The 15241-nt window shown below is 46.4% G+C and overlaps 1 protein-coding gene across 24 annotated transcripts in view; it reads right to left on the bottom strand.

The window, feature by feature from the left end:
* Positions 1 to 15241, bottom strand: part of ANK2 (ankyrin 2) — a 185859-nt gene that overhangs the window by 60306 nt on the left and 110312 nt on the right. For 17 of the 24 annotated variants that reach the window (XM_066318357.1, XM_066318359.1, XM_066318380.1 and 14 more), the window contains 7 exons: positions 13614 to 13712; positions 11772 to 11870; positions 9686 to 9883; positions 8592 to 8690; positions 8386 to 8484; positions 5733 to 5831; positions 3527 to 3625 (listed from right to left, as the gene is read on the bottom strand). In XM_066318357.1, the coding sequence (XP_066174454.1) occupies positions 3527 to 3625; positions 5733 to 5831; positions 8386 to 8484; positions 8592 to 8690; positions 9686 to 9883; positions 11772 to 11870; positions 13614 to 13712 (792 nt within the window). The remainder of the gene's footprint in view (positions 1 to 3526; positions 3626 to 5732; positions 5832 to 8385; positions 8485 to 8591; positions 8691 to 9685; positions 9884 to 11771; positions 11871 to 13613; positions 13713 to 15241) is intronic. The other 7 variants (XM_066318374.1, XM_066318377.1, XM_066318372.1 and 4 more) reach the window with 1 other exon arrangement.

Here is a 15241-nt window from a genome sequence, read left to right as displayed (position 1 = left end):
TTCTAACAAACTGACAAAGCCAGCATTCTCGCTTATTGTAAAATACTGCACTTTCATAAATAACTAAGTTACCAGCCATGTAATTACTTCAGAGATTAGTTTTAAAAGTCTGATTTATGTTTCTGAAATCTGTTTAACTCTGACAGCAGTTCCAGTTTACTCTCCTGAGGTACAGGGAAAGAACAATGCCCATTGCCTCAACTGGCAACTCCAATTAGGCTCCTTAATTCACTCCTGCCCATGAGTAAAAAACAACTAATTATTTCTCCTGCAGCAGAACACATGTTCAGGGTTGCAAATTAATTTATATTCACCGAATGTCCCTACCACCAGGACTGACTTTTCCTCCCTATTCCCATGGCTTTCCTGGGGTAGAAATGCCAGGCAGCAGTGGGGTGACGAGGCCAGCAATGACAGATGGGGAGGTGCTACCATTCAGGTGGCAGTGACTTTGTCTCTTCAACACCAGAGTTAACAAATAAGTTGAGCAAGCAGCTAAGGTAAAGCACAAGCTACAGGTAGAGAGGATCACTGTCCACCTTTCTATCGCCCTGGTAACCAAGGTTTATGGACCACTACATCCATTTGTTACTTAGGTTTTTATAGGCCCACATATAAAAACAGTCTGGTCTCCAAGGCTTGCAGATATTATTATCTATTTACAGGGAAGCAAGGATACTTTATTGACTTCCTGGCTTTCCCATCAGTAAGACAATAATACTCCATAATTTAACAATTGAGACAAAGCTTGGAAAAGAGATTCAAAAGGGGGTGTGTGCACATGCACATTATAAAAAAATCTTCAGTGCCACCTTTGGAACACTGAACTCAGCAAGAATAATTAATTCCACATTAATTCTAACCCAAACTACTTCTGTTGAGAATTAATGCTTTTAAAGAAACTTCTAGTGTAACATTAGATTTCTTTTTAGTTGATAGGCACAGCAAATACTCTCAATGTTTAAAATCTGCATCTAGCCCCATTAATGGTCCACACAGAAAATTGCTCAGTGTGTATTTCTCAAACTCCCTAAGCTTAGTGCTACTGAGAATTCCATGATGGAGCCTTTCATTGCAAGGCCAGATTTTCACTGGGTGGCAGAGAATAATTCCAATATATAATTCAGGTGTGCAAACCCATATGTGCTTTCTGCAATGACTTACTCACAGCAGCATACTGCAAACAGCCTCAAAGCTCCAATTATATTCATCCAGGAATATGGAAAGCTATGCTTGTTTGTACAAATGACCCCAAGCTTAAATGCATAGCAAGCCTCCCAAAGTCCAGTTTATTCTCATTTCCTATCGCTCTCTAATCTGCCAGTAAAAAAAGTGCACTTTATTCTTTATATGGCTGTATATTCCTGCGGCTCCACTAATTAGAGCGCTAATGCAAGTAAGAGGAAGATCTGTTCCAAGTTAGAGCAAAGAAAGGCTTTGGCACAGGGGATCCTTTCCTCCTCTCAGGAGGCAGTGACTCGCATACCAATGACGCCTTGGGCTGTGCACCATCCCAGAGAAGGAGGTTCCCATGGTGACAGCACCTTCTCCCAGGGCTCAGCCAGCACCATCCTCACCACCAGCACATCACCACAGGGAGCGCCTGCTCCTTAGCCCTCCTTTGGCAGGACCCGTTCTAAATTTTGTTTAATCAACAGCAGCGCCACAAACACCACCATTCCATACATCCCTAAGGTACAAGGCTTAGATGAATTCATAGCTGGAGAATCTGCTGAGTTTATCGAGGGCTCCCAGATGACTTGTAAAGCATGCAGACACAGAACAAGATTTCAGATTTCTCCTATGTGCGAGCACTAAAGGTCAACTCTGCAAGTGAGTTTCAGCGCTTGAATCAGTCCTAAACCCCAGACATCAGGTATCTGGTAGAAAAAACTATTAATCCTCAACACTTAAAGAAATATTTACCCAAAGTAAATAACTCATATGTATCTTTTATAGTGTGATTTCTATTTCAGAGATCTAACACTTACATGAGAAAAGGTCCAAGGCTGCACAGTGAAACACAGTGGAAATGAGAAAGAAAGTCACTGTTTTTATCAGCCAGTAAATGAAAAACCTGTGCCAGGACACGGCACAGAAGATGTGACAAAGATGTCCTGTGAAACTTCAAAATATAAGAACCAAAGTTTCTCAAAAAAATCTTCCCTAGGTTTTATTTTCCTAAACTTCTGATTAGATACATATGTGTTTATGCATATACATGTGTGATGTGCTTTATGATTAAACAAGAACATGAAGTAATAAAACAGAGACACACAGTCTTTATTAAGAGACTTCTGGAATTACGCTGGAATTCCTTCTCCAAACCTGACTCAGCCTGATCTTTTCATTAATAAAATATGACTCGTTCTATTTGTAACCTTATGCCACGTTATCTTTATTGCATCTTCCTCAGAGTTCATATCAAGTGGGATTTGCTGTCAGCATGCAACACAACCAAAATTATTTTCCCATTTCTTTAGAAGATATTTTGGACTTCTCTTCTAACCCTCTCCATGACTGAGCAGTGGCATTTTTTTTAGTAATCTACAGATTTTTACAGCTCTGAGCTCCTACATGTCATCTAGAGCTGATTGGGTTTCTAGACCACTAATCTTGCATTTAAATGAAATCAAATAAAATGAAAAAGCATGACCTTACAGCAGTGTTTCAAGATAAATGCAGTAACCAAGATTTAAATTAAATCTAATTTCTTTAATTATGCACTTTTTCTAATGGTCTACCTTCCAACCTGCTATGACACTTGTAGATGGGAGGTAAAAGTGCAAGAAGGGAAAACCTTCTCCTCTCAGGGTGTCCAAATAGATCATCTTTTCCTGCCTTAAAGCTGCAGTACCACCTTTCTGATGTTCGGCACACACCATTGATGAACCCTGATGTCAAAATACAGACTCCAAGAGAGTGGAGCACCGCAAGGACTGAGCCCATAAGGAAAGATTCCTTTGCAGTTTGGAAAACCAGGATCTGTTTGAACTGGAATGACTTGAGTAAGAAGAAGATGGATGTGATTCACAGCCATTCAGTGAGCATCATTAGGTTTGGCTCCAGGCCATGGCTGATGCAGTCCAAACGTAGAGATGCTGCAAGGATTGAGCCTCAGGAGGGGTCAAAAGTGTGGAGATGCAAGGCCAGATGGGAAAGGAGAGGTGAACAGAGAAACAGAAAAACAGGGCAGCATCCAAACAACAACGCACAAACTTCTGGAAAGTTTGGGTTTGCAGCTCAGACCCAGGTCTAGAAACAAGTTCTACTCCAACCTGTTGTTTTCCATCGCTGCGCACACAGATTTTGCTGCCTAGCCCAGGGAAGCCTGTTGCCTTGCACACCCACACACTTACAGATACACTCAAAGCACTGTAGCAAAAATGCAAAGGAAGGGGGGAGGGAGCTAAAACTCCCCAGACAAAACAGAAAAGGAAAGAGATGCACGGAGAGCCTGAGGGAAAAGCAGAAAGACAAGGCTCTGAGCAAAGAAGAGCCACATTTGAATGCACGTGCAACTCACAGTTGTGGTGGTGGTGATCTCCTCCGTTACAACCTTCAGCGTATCGACCACGGAGATGTATCCCAGGCGCCTGGCGATGGCTAAGGCTGTGTTACCATTCTGAAGGGAAGAGAGAGGGGGAGGATTGTGATGTGAACCAATGAGATCACTCTGCACGCTGCATGAGCCAGCATTTCCATCCAAAACAAGGCACAGCCTAGGAAAATCACGGCTTTTTTACCGCTACATCTGACTCTGTCTTTGTAACTTCTTTAAGACTATAGCCCCAATCGCCATGGTAACACAACACACATCTGCCAGCGATTCCAAATACTACACTGCTGTATGGTTTAACCCTTCAGGGCTCACATTTCACTACACAGCGTGTCTTGCCTGCATAAGTTTGGGGTTTATTTCTAAAAAGTAAAAAGTATTTTAGCTTCTTAGAGTTTCATTCGCAGTTGAAACTGTTACCCCTTTACCAGCTACAATTCCTTATCTGGGGAATACAAAACTGTGTCGTCCACATATACTCCTATTCCTTCATACAATAAAAATGTATTTCCATTACCAGTTCACAAAAGCTAATGATTTAACAAACACAAATCACAAAAAGGTGAGGAGTATAGTTCTATTTAAATACATTCATTTGAGGTTTAAATGTTCATAATATAGGGACACGTCATTCATCAAAGGGACACTAAAATAATTTAGCAAGAGTTTAGGTCCATTTATCCCCATTTCATCTCCTGGAACACTGGCAGTCCACAGTCCCTGTGTCACTGAGCTTGAGGAGGGGAGGAAGGGACGTGTTCCATGGTTCTTTGTAAAGGGTTCTACACATCATTGTTCCATGCTATTTTGCTCTGAGCCAAGGGACAACATGCTGGCCTCCTGAGGAATCATGGGCTGTCACTGCACCACCCTTTGCATAGAAATGATTTCTCTTGTGACCCCACTGCACCATGTGCGAGGTTTATCAGCCTGAGGGCTCTCTCTTCTTTAGCAACAACCTTAGTTATCTGTAATTAAACTCTTCTCTATTAGTCTACCCCAGCCACCCCAAAGCAACACAGAGTTTGTGGATTAGCAGCAGACGATGAACAGATTAGCACCTTCACGGCACAAATTATTTGACTGTTACTGTCACTCGCACATTAGCTGCTCATACACCACTCCCATATCTCCTGCAGATGTCTCAGGTTGAAATTCTCTCTTGTCTCAAGCCAGAGGTTGCTCTGTGTGGACAAGGACAGATCGAGCATCTGAGGAAGCAGCCAACTCTGCAGCAAACACACATCCCTAAGGCTGCTTGCACTTGGGTTAGATCTGGGCATGACAGCCCCAGTGTGAGGACTGAAATCAGGACAAGGGACCGTCAGCTGAACACCCCAAACAGCACCTACAGCCCCAGAAGCTGACTGAAGTGGTCTATCACTTGATGATCCAGTGCACAAACTGATGTTTTGGACAACTCTCACACAAGATTATTCCATGTGACAGTTCCAGGACCAAACACGATGCCAATGCTGATTTAAGCACGCATGCTAAAGGCATACAGAAAACTGATCCACTCTGGGGAGTGACAGGAGTTTTGGACACTCTGGCAGTGTTCTAATGAGTACCCAATTAGAGGTGACTAATAACAACATCAACGTGAAATAGGACAGTCACATCAATAAGACTGGCTGCAGAGAAAGAGCTGTGCCAGGAGCTATTGACAGTCTTTGAGGAGATAATAACTTCCCTGAGTTCACTGAGGTGAACTCAATCAGGACCTGAAACCAATCCAATGGATAGAGAAACAGAAATTTGGGTCTAAATGGAAAAAAAAGAAAAAAAAAAAAAAAAAAAAAAAAAAAAAAAAAAAAACAAGTTCTGAACTTCCCTTGATTTTTATGGAAAACTCCTTCTGGAGTTACCAATTTCCAGAGAGGTGTTGAGGCAGAGGGAGACTGAAGGAGCCTGGCACAGAGAGCTGTGGCCAGATTGATCCTGCAGCTCAGGAATCTGCTTCTCTGCCTCACGTTTAGCTTAGTGAGCAGTTGGATCACATGTGAACTACCTTAAGAGGATAAGGAGAAGCAGAGGAAATTACATTCCCACATATGACAACCAGCTGTATGAAGAATACTTTCAGCAAAGCAATGGCTTGCTCTTGAGCCCTAAGGAAGGCAAGGAAAGAAGTGTCCAGGGAAACAGGCTCCCAGTGGCACGTCAGACTCACCGTGGTGATGGCGTTGGGCTTGGCCCCGTGCTGCAGCAGGACGTTGATGATGTGAGTGTGGCCTTGCTGAGCAGCCTGGTGCAGAGGGGTGTACCCGTTCTGTTACCCACCACGGTGAGCAAAAGGCAAACAGACAACAGGAACCCATCGTTAGATCAGACATTTCACCTCCTTCTGCTCCTTTTCAGACACTATGACACCAATTGACCCCAAAATAATTCTCCTTCTGTAATAATAATTCTCCATGCCTAGATTAATGAAAATATACAGGAAGGTAAAAGGCTTATTCAAAAATAATTTCTCTCACAATAAAAGAAATCTATGAAAAGACATTTCTCCTGTTTTCTAAATCAGAGGAAGGAACAATGAGGAACAGCAAAGTTAAAGGAGCATGCTGAGGGCATAGAACATTCCTCTTCCTCTCACATCCTGGTTTTCAACAGAGGGCCCAAGATTTGCTTTTAAAATATCTGAGTCAATTAAAAAACCATATAATTTTTAACAGCAGTGATTAAAGCCCGTTCACTTTTTAAAAGGCTAACAACATACACCTATTCCAAATGTCAATCAATTTTAGCTTCATTCAGCCTCCAAAAGGCTGGACCAAGCTGTAATTATACTTAGAAACTTGTACACAGTGTCTACCTTAATAAACTCAGTTTATTATCTTGCTCAGTTCAAGATACTCATCCGCTCCAGTGGTTTGTTCTCATGTCACACAATACAGAAACATAACCGAAGTGTGCTTAAGCTGACTGATCTGAGATGGTATTGTGCAAGTCCAGTCAGGCAATTGATTAAAAAGATTATCCACAACTGGCTTTGAAAGCAGGCAGAGAAGAAGCTGGAAGAAAACCCTGGGTTGATCTTACTCTATAGTTAGTGAAGCCTGGGGCAGGCTCTAAAAACATGCTCTGGGAGTTATCTCTGCTGCAAACAAATAGATGCCAGCGTCACTTTGCACTGCTAATTAGACAGTGATAATTCAGAACTGCTACAGTTCTTATATTGACACTACACGTGCATGGACTGCTTTGAGCTACTGCTCACTGTAGCTTCTAGTGGAAAGTAGATTCACCGCCTTTACTTGAATGGTGCAATCCTTCAAAAAAAGAATTCCTGTGCTCCTTGCACAAAGCATCATGCAGGCTTTCTCTAGTGAACAGGAGTTATTAATTCTTTAACGTGCCTATCCTGAATCCAAGATTTATCCTTTAAACTGAGTCCACACGCCCAGTTGACAGATTGCCAGTAGTTCTAGTAGTCCCTAGGTGTGAGATTTTGGAGAACTGCTTCCTTATACAAACTTGCTGACTATAATGAAACTATTCTAAATAAGTAAAATACCTGGGTGAATGGAACCACAATCTGTCCCAGTGGCCCTTTAAACACAAAGAGAGACCTTATACTAAAGACACAGCTTTGTCCCTTGAGTTAGGCTCCAAATACCTCAGCTGAATGTCTTGGCAGCTATAGTTTGGATCCTGCTAGTGTCTGCTTGATTCATTCTCATCAGCTGTTTTTCTAGTAGCGTTGCCTGTCCTTTTGGAATGCCTGAGTTTTGCCCATTGATTTTGGGTGAGCCCATGAGGGATGGGCCAGAATATTTTATTTATTTACTTGGCTGTTTCTTGCCACATTGAGCTGTGACCACAATGACAAAAGCATGTTACTTTGAGAAATGAATCATCCCATAGGTCCCAGATGGGGACAGAGGAGCCAGCCAGAGGGATCAGCAGACTACAAGCCAGGGGTTTTGATGGGATTTTAAAAATGCTATCAGTGGGCTGCTTCCTCTTGGTCCCAGGACATCCAGCTCAAAGCCAGCAGCCAGCAATTGCCCGGAGCCAGCTTTAACCAAGCTGGAGCCCTACAGTTCCTGAGTTAGGAACTTAGTTATCTTCTCTTTCTGATAACGGTGACGTGATGATTTCCAGGATGCAATACCCTGTTGCTGTCACCAGAACCTCTCTTTCTATTCTCAGAAGACACACAGCTCTTGTTACAAAATGCATCCTATTCAGCAAGTGTGCCCACCAGTTTACCCCTGGAGAAACTGTTGAAGTCAGTGGGCTTTGTTCAGACTTTGGATACAGGTAGTCAGGCCCATTTCAGTGTATCTGGTTAGATTTCAGCACGGCCAGATTCCCCTCAGAAAACCCCAAACTCTCCCTGAGTAAACCACATTCCCTTACCACAGCTGCTTCCTCTCCCAGAGTCATCCCACCCACACATTGAACAGCAGTGACTCTTCCCACTCTTCTCCCAGCACATTGGAGAGAACCTGGCATCACCCTCAAAGTGTCTGAATCGTTACTTGCTAGTTTGGCAGCACGGTGGTATTACAGTGGTGTAAACCATGTGGAAACGAGATCAGGAACAAAGTTTGATTTGCTAGTTTGCAAGTAATAAGAAAAAGCAAAACCGATGAAATTGATTGTGTCATTTTTTTTCCTACACATAGAATTACCTGGCTTTTCTTTCCTGAGCACCACACCATAAGATAGAGCACACAGAGCTACAGCTACCACATGTTGATGCCTCCCATGACATGGTTAAGTTCCCAAGGGAAAAAGCACATGTCTCATGTAGGAGTGCTGGGTTACCATGTTTAGAATAAAGAGCAAAAGCAAAGCAATGGAAAATTCTTTACCTTTGTTTTAGCATTGACATTTGCTCCGTGCTTGAGGAGAAAATTCACCATTTTGATGTTTCCATAGTGACAGGCCACAATTAAAGGTGTATAACCAAGCTACAGGAGGAGAACAAAGAAGTAAAACTGCAAGCTCAGTGGAACATTCCTTGGACAAGGGCAGCACCCTTTGGCATGCTGGAGACAGCAGCCACTCCATGGATTACCTTTGTCTGAGCATCCTGGTTTGCACCATGTTTGGCGAGTATTTCGGCTACATTCACTTTATCCTCTTGAGCTGCAAGGTGTAAGGATGTCAGTCCAGCCTGGAATATAACAAGTAAGTAAACAAAAGATAGAAGTAGGAGTAAAACCCTACTTTACATAAGGAAAAAATCTAGACTTTCCCACTTCCTCATCTTTAAAACATGATCACGTCCTAACTATAGCTTCTGAGTATGGGTGGTGTTTTTAAACAAAGCAGAGTTGATGCTGCCCCTGTTCCAGCTGACAAACAGCTCCAAAACAATTACATCACCATAACCATAGAGGAAAACTTTCAGGCATGAACGCTCAAGATTTCCTGCAATAAAGTAATTTGGGAAGCTGAGATGCCCATTAATAAAATGTGTTTCCCATTCTTCAGACAGAAAAGGGGAACCTTGACAATGGCAGGCACGAGCCAGAAGAAGACATTAACTCCAGAAATAGATCTCATTCAAATGCCAGGGAAAAGGATGCAGCCTTTAACTGACAGCTCACTGTGATCATGTGCAGTGCTTTTCTGTGAACAAGGCACTGAACAAAGTTCGTATAAGAAATGAAAATCACCTTGTTTCTATTAGCAGAATACATTAACTCCACACAAGGGTCAGATACCTGAGCCTTCTATTCTAACTTGTATGAGCAAGCTTTTCACCTGCATAAATCAGATTTGCATATATTTCTGGATAAATCCCGTGACCCATGAAGATTCATGGGGTTTTTTGTTTTGGTTTGGTTTTTGATGACCTTGTTTTCTGTAAAAAAGCTGTCACGCAGAATCATTAATAAAAGTTTGGAAAATTCTTCCATAGAATTTTTCTCCGTTTACTCCAGTAATACAGTTGTTTTCTTATTTGCCAGAGAATGTAAATTTCTACATTTATCACTGAAGGATAAAGACATGCAGAAAAGAGCCTTTGCTGGTGAGTGCACTGAATTATTTCAGACGAGAGCTTTCAGATTTCTGCTACAGGTTGTTAAACCCACACATGGACACAAACATTGCATCCTACTGGATACTCCCACCCATAATATTTTGTTTCCAATTGTGAATTACCTTTGTTGCCACGTGGATGTTGGATCCTTTCTCCAAAAGCAAAGTCACCATGTCAGTGTGACCTTCCTGGGAGGCCAAATGAAGTGGGGTGACTCCCTGCTTGGTCAAAATGTTGGTCTCAGCCCCATAGTTCAACAGAGTGGTAGCTATCTGCATCTGGTTTTTCTTGGCAGCGATGTGCAGAGGGGTGTATCCATTCTGACATCAGCCAGGGAAAAAAAAGGGAAAATAAAATTACTACAACAGCCACGTAAGCTTAAGAAGCCAGGCACCATGCAACAGTATTATTTGATGTTAAGCCCGCTATTAGAGATGAGAGTTCATTAAATTTTCAAGGCCAGACGTGTCCCACATGGCCCTGCTGTTGTGTTGCTTTGTCTGTTATTCTCGCAGCCTAAACCAGAACAAAGCCAGCCCTCACCAGGGTAGGCAGCACTGTTCCATCAATACCTTCAAATTATTCCAAGCTTGACACCTATACTTTGTACAACCTACACTGCAAATAATCCCTTTTGACAGGTGAGTGACAATCCCTACGATGGGTGACGTGGGATGCACACCCTTCATCACACGCTTTTTCAGAGCATGTGGGTAAAGATGTGTTTGCATATGGAATTTTGATACGTGTGTCGGTCACAGGCTGGAAACAGCACTGCAGGGTGGAATGTTTTTGCGATTGAATTAATCATTTAAGCACAGAAGAATGGCATTTTCTGGCAATAAGACAATTTCCTAATTGCTTTGTAACATCTTTGTGTTAAAAAGCAATTAGGAAATGGCTAAATTTTGATCAAAAATTGATTTTTATGGGGAGAATCCCAGGTGCCAGCACGCAGGTCCTGTGGGGGGGGGTCCTTGGTTGGGTTGGCCTGTGGTTGTTTTGTCGGGTATTTTTAAGTGGGAGTTTCCCAAACTATCCTGCTTTCCGTGCACTGCCATGGAAACCACGTTCCCGATACAACCCCCGAGCATTTCCTGAAAGGCTGTAGATCAACAGCCCTGCACAGGGCAGGACACTGTATTGTGCCCATCTGATCACCAGCAGCTTTTGCTTTACACAGCACGACACCGCTGCTAACCCCGGAACGATGTGTGTGCATGGTCAGAAGACACATTTCCAAAGTCATTGCTAGTGCTACAACAGCGAGGTGACTTCCAGCTGCAGCCAAAGCTCTGCCGCGGCTGGGTCCCCTCAGGGCTCCGCGCTGTCCCCGCAGCGCTCCCCTCACCTGCACGGCGACACCGCCCCACCACGGGGATAAAATGTATAAGAATAAGTGAAATGAATGAAATGTAAGAAATTCCCTTTTTTGACACAGTCTGTCATTTGTTAAGAAAGTTATGCTGTTTAAAATGTTATGCCAGTTGTAACCTGTCTGTTAAGAAAGTTATGCTGTTTGTACCAAAATTTGTACCCTCAAAACCTTATTCCAAGTTGTATACCCCCTCTAAAACCCCGGGTTCCCTTCCCCTTCCGTCGGGCTAGGCTGTCCCCATTCCCCACCAGCTCCTCGAACTGCCGGCCCCGCCTAATAGGAAAATCCAAGGATTTCCATGGTGCACCGCTCCAAGCCGAAGTGCAGTTGCCGGCAAGCGGACCCAAAAGCCGCGACCCGGCACAAAATCCAGATAAAAGGGAGACACTACAACAACGAGAAGACCCTCAGCTACCTAAGGACTGAATTCTGCTTCTGCCGCCTCGCCACGACCACAAAGGGACTGGGAAGAAGTGACACCCCTAGACCACACGAGCCCAGTTGGGTTGCCGGGAATTCCCGCGAGATCGGAGCCTCCCGACTCTGCTGCGGGGAGAGCAGAAGGTCCGACTGACACCTGATCCTCAGCGGCGACAGGAGCGAGGGCGGCGACAGGAGCAGCGGCGGCGCAGGCGACCCCTCGAGTTCCGCCTTTAAAGAGCTGACTAATAAAGGCTTTTCAAAGGAGCAGGTCTCCTGGCCCATTTATAACAATAAGGATCCTAGCGGCATTGCTAACACCGCACAATAGCGAGGCGCCGGCTCGGTCACAGTGCCCGCTGTGGCCGTGGCACGGAGTCCCCTGGGTCCCCCCCGAGCCCCGGGCTCACCTTGGCGGTGGCGTGCGGCGACGCGCCCTTCTCCAGCAGCAGCAGCGCCACCTTCTGGTTGTCGTAGTGCGCCGCCACGTGCAGCGGGGTGAGGCCGTTCTGCAAGGGCGGGCACGGGTTAGCGGGGACAGGGGACACGGGACACCGGGACAGGGGACATCGGGGGACAGGGAACACCGGGGACAGGGGACAGCGGGGACAGGGGACACGGGACACCGGGACATCGGGACAGGGGACACCGGGGACTGCGGGGACAGGGGACACCGGGGGACAGGGGACAGGGGACAGGGGACAGGGGATATCGGGGACAGGGGATATCGGGACAGGGGACACCGGGACAGGGGATATCGGGACAGGGGACACCGGGACAGGGGACAGCGGGGACACGGGGGACAGCGGGGACAGGTGACACCGGGGACACGGGGGACAGGGGACAGCGGGGACGGGGGACACGGGACACCGGGGACAGGGGACACCGGGGGACAGGGGACACTGGGGGACGGGGACACTGGGGGACGGGGACACTGGGGGACGGGGGACACCGGGGGACAAGGGACACCGGGGGACGGGGACACCGGGGGACAAGGGACACCGGGGGACAAGGGACACCGGGGACAGGGGACACCGGGGGACAGGGGATACCGGGGGACAGGAGATAGCGGGGACAGGGGATACCGGGGACAGCGGGGACAGGGGACACCGGGACAGGGGATATCGGGGACAGGGGACACCGGGGACAGGGGACACGGGGACAGCGGGGACAGGGGACACCGGGACAGGGGATACCGGGACAGGGGACACCGGGACAGGGGATATCGGGGACACGGGGGACAGGGGACACGGGATAGGGGACACGGGATAGGGGACACCGGGACAGGGGATACCGGGACAGGGGACAGCAGGGACAGGGGACAGCGGGGACAGGAGACAGCGGGGACGGGGGACAGCGGGGACGGGGGACAGCGGGGACACGGGGGACAGGGGACAGCGGGACACCGCGGGACAGGGGACACGGGGGACAGGGGACAGGGGATATCGGGGACAGGGGACACCGGGGACAGGGGACACGGGGGACAGGGGACACCGGGACAGGGGACACGGGGACAGGGGACACCGGGGGACAGGGGACACCGGGGACACGGGGACAGGGGACACGGGAACAGGGGACACCGGGGACAGGGAATACCGGGGCACAGGGGACACGGGATACCGGGGGCAGGGGACAGCGAGGACAGGGGACAGCGGGACACCGCGGGATAGGGGACACCGGGACAGGGGACACGGGGACAGGGGATACCGGGGACAGGGGACAGCGAGGACGGGGGACACCGTGAGACGAGGGGCACCGGGGACAAGAGATACCGGGGGCAGGGGACAGCGGGGACACTGGGGACAGGGGCCATCGGGGACAGGGGACACCGGGGCCGGCGGGAAGAGCCATGGGCAGCAGGGCAGGGCAGGAGGCGGCCGTTAGTGGGCAGAAGCAGCGCACCGGGAGAAGCAGGGTGGCAGCTGCCGGCTTTCTTCGCGCCACACCGGGGGAAACCTGGGCTTTGCCCATGTGTTTATCCATCGGGAATTTACGCAGCTTGGTGGAACCGGTGCCGCCCGAGGCTCAGACACACACACCTGCCCTCAGAGCAGCCATGCACCCTCCTGCCGTGGATCCGAATTCAACATGCTGGGTGGCAGCACTCCACCATCACCCGCAGAGACACAACCGCAACAAAGCCACAGCCACCGTGCAAAAGCAGCCGCAGCCTTCTTGGGGTGCACATTTCACACAGTTCTTCCTTAAGGAAGAGCCCAACACACTTCTGACTTTTTACGCCCCAGCTGTACCTTGCCAGCAGAATCAGGACAGGCACGACGCTGCAGCAGGAGCTTTGCCACTTCCAGGCTCCCATATTTGGCTGCCACATGCAACGGCGTGAATCCCTTCTGAAAAATTCCGTGAGACAGAACACAGGTGTTTGTGCTAAAGGTCATGCTGACATCTCTGGTTTAAGAACTATGTGTTAAGCACTTCCTCTCCAACCTCCGACTTGATAGTGAACCTGGAAGAAGCAGCCTCTCCTGAAAGCCCTTTGAGAAGCATGAAATGCAGGAAAATACTTTCCCTTTTATTATTCTTCCCTATTTATGTGCTCTCAGGCTGGCAGACATTTTATCTGATACAGACTGTACTAGCAACACACACTGCGTGGGGGCAATGAAGGCACTTCTTCATATTTACACCCCAAACCAGCTGCGCCTTTTCTTGTTGCATGACGACAGCTTTACAAGTATTAGCTGCATCAGTTGTTTCCAGTAACAATGAAACACCAGTTAAATTCATCGGGAAAAGCCTCCAAACTCAAATTCCCTTCATCCACTCGGGTTTGGTGGTAGATTTGTTTGTACTTGGATAAGTGTATTCATATAGTCACAAAGTTCTACTGAAGCTAAAAAGAGTCCTTCTCTTTGCCTGTTTTAATTTAAAAATCAGTAAAGAAAGCCCATGAATGCATGACAGTAGGTGGCAGCCTGCACTGCTGCCTGACAGTAATTTTGGGAAGCTGCAATGACCTATTTGCCTGGCACATAAGTGATGTTTAATGTTTATTATCATCATCATTTAGTTCCATTAATCCCACCTCAGAAAGAGTTTATATTGGGTAATCTCAAGCATTTTCAGTCCTCAAAGCACAGATCTATAAAGATATTATCTAGTGGGCTCCATCTTCTCCTGTTCATAATTATAGAATGTTCCTGCAATACTAATTGCCATCAAGCAATATGGGAAATTAGGAAAGTATTTAGTGTATTTTTAGCCATTCTAATGTGATTTAACAGCTGGATAAAAGGAGAACAGCAAGCCCTCCCAGTAATCCATGGATCATAATTTGAAAATTGCCGGTTTAGTCTTTTAAACCCTAGAAGACATGCCGTTGTTCATAAACATGTTTAAGCTCCAGCTGTAAAACCAAGGGCACTTTTATAAAAAGTGAAAATTACATGATTCTCACTTATCAAATGCTTTAAATTTGGGAAAGATATATCTCAGTATATTATTCTCTTCACAGCTATCTATTTTCTTACATATTCATCTCTCTGTTAGGAATCTATTGGTACCATTTTTGGCTAAAACCCCACTAGTGATTCTGGAGAGCATTTCTTTTATAATCCCAGACAAAATGGCCTGTTGTGTCACATGACACCTCATTTTAGAATCACTGAAAATAAATCCAGCATTTGATGTGACTAGGCAGATGCTGACTTCTGTTTTAGGAACATTCCTTTCAGCTAGCACAGAGTTATTCTGCTATTTAAGTAAATAAGTTATTGAAGAATAAAAGGAGACCTATTCATAAAAAACGTGTCATTGCCATCCCCCTTTACTTTTTCGGAAATTCTGCGCAAAAAAGCTGTGCCTATAAGACAAAGGGAAAGGGAGAAGCAAGAACATTTAAAACCTGTTGCGACCGTGT

This window comes from Sylvia atricapilla, chromosome 4 (genome assembly GCF_009819655.1).
Source record: "Sylvia atricapilla isolate bSylAtr1 chromosome 4, bSylAtr1.pri, whole genome shotgun sequence".
NCBI lineage: Eukaryota > Metazoa > Chordata > Aves > Passeriformes > Sylviidae > Sylvia > Sylvia atricapilla.
Note: the sequence above shows the minus strand (reverse complement) of the source record. Positions and strands in the feature narration are given on the sequence as shown.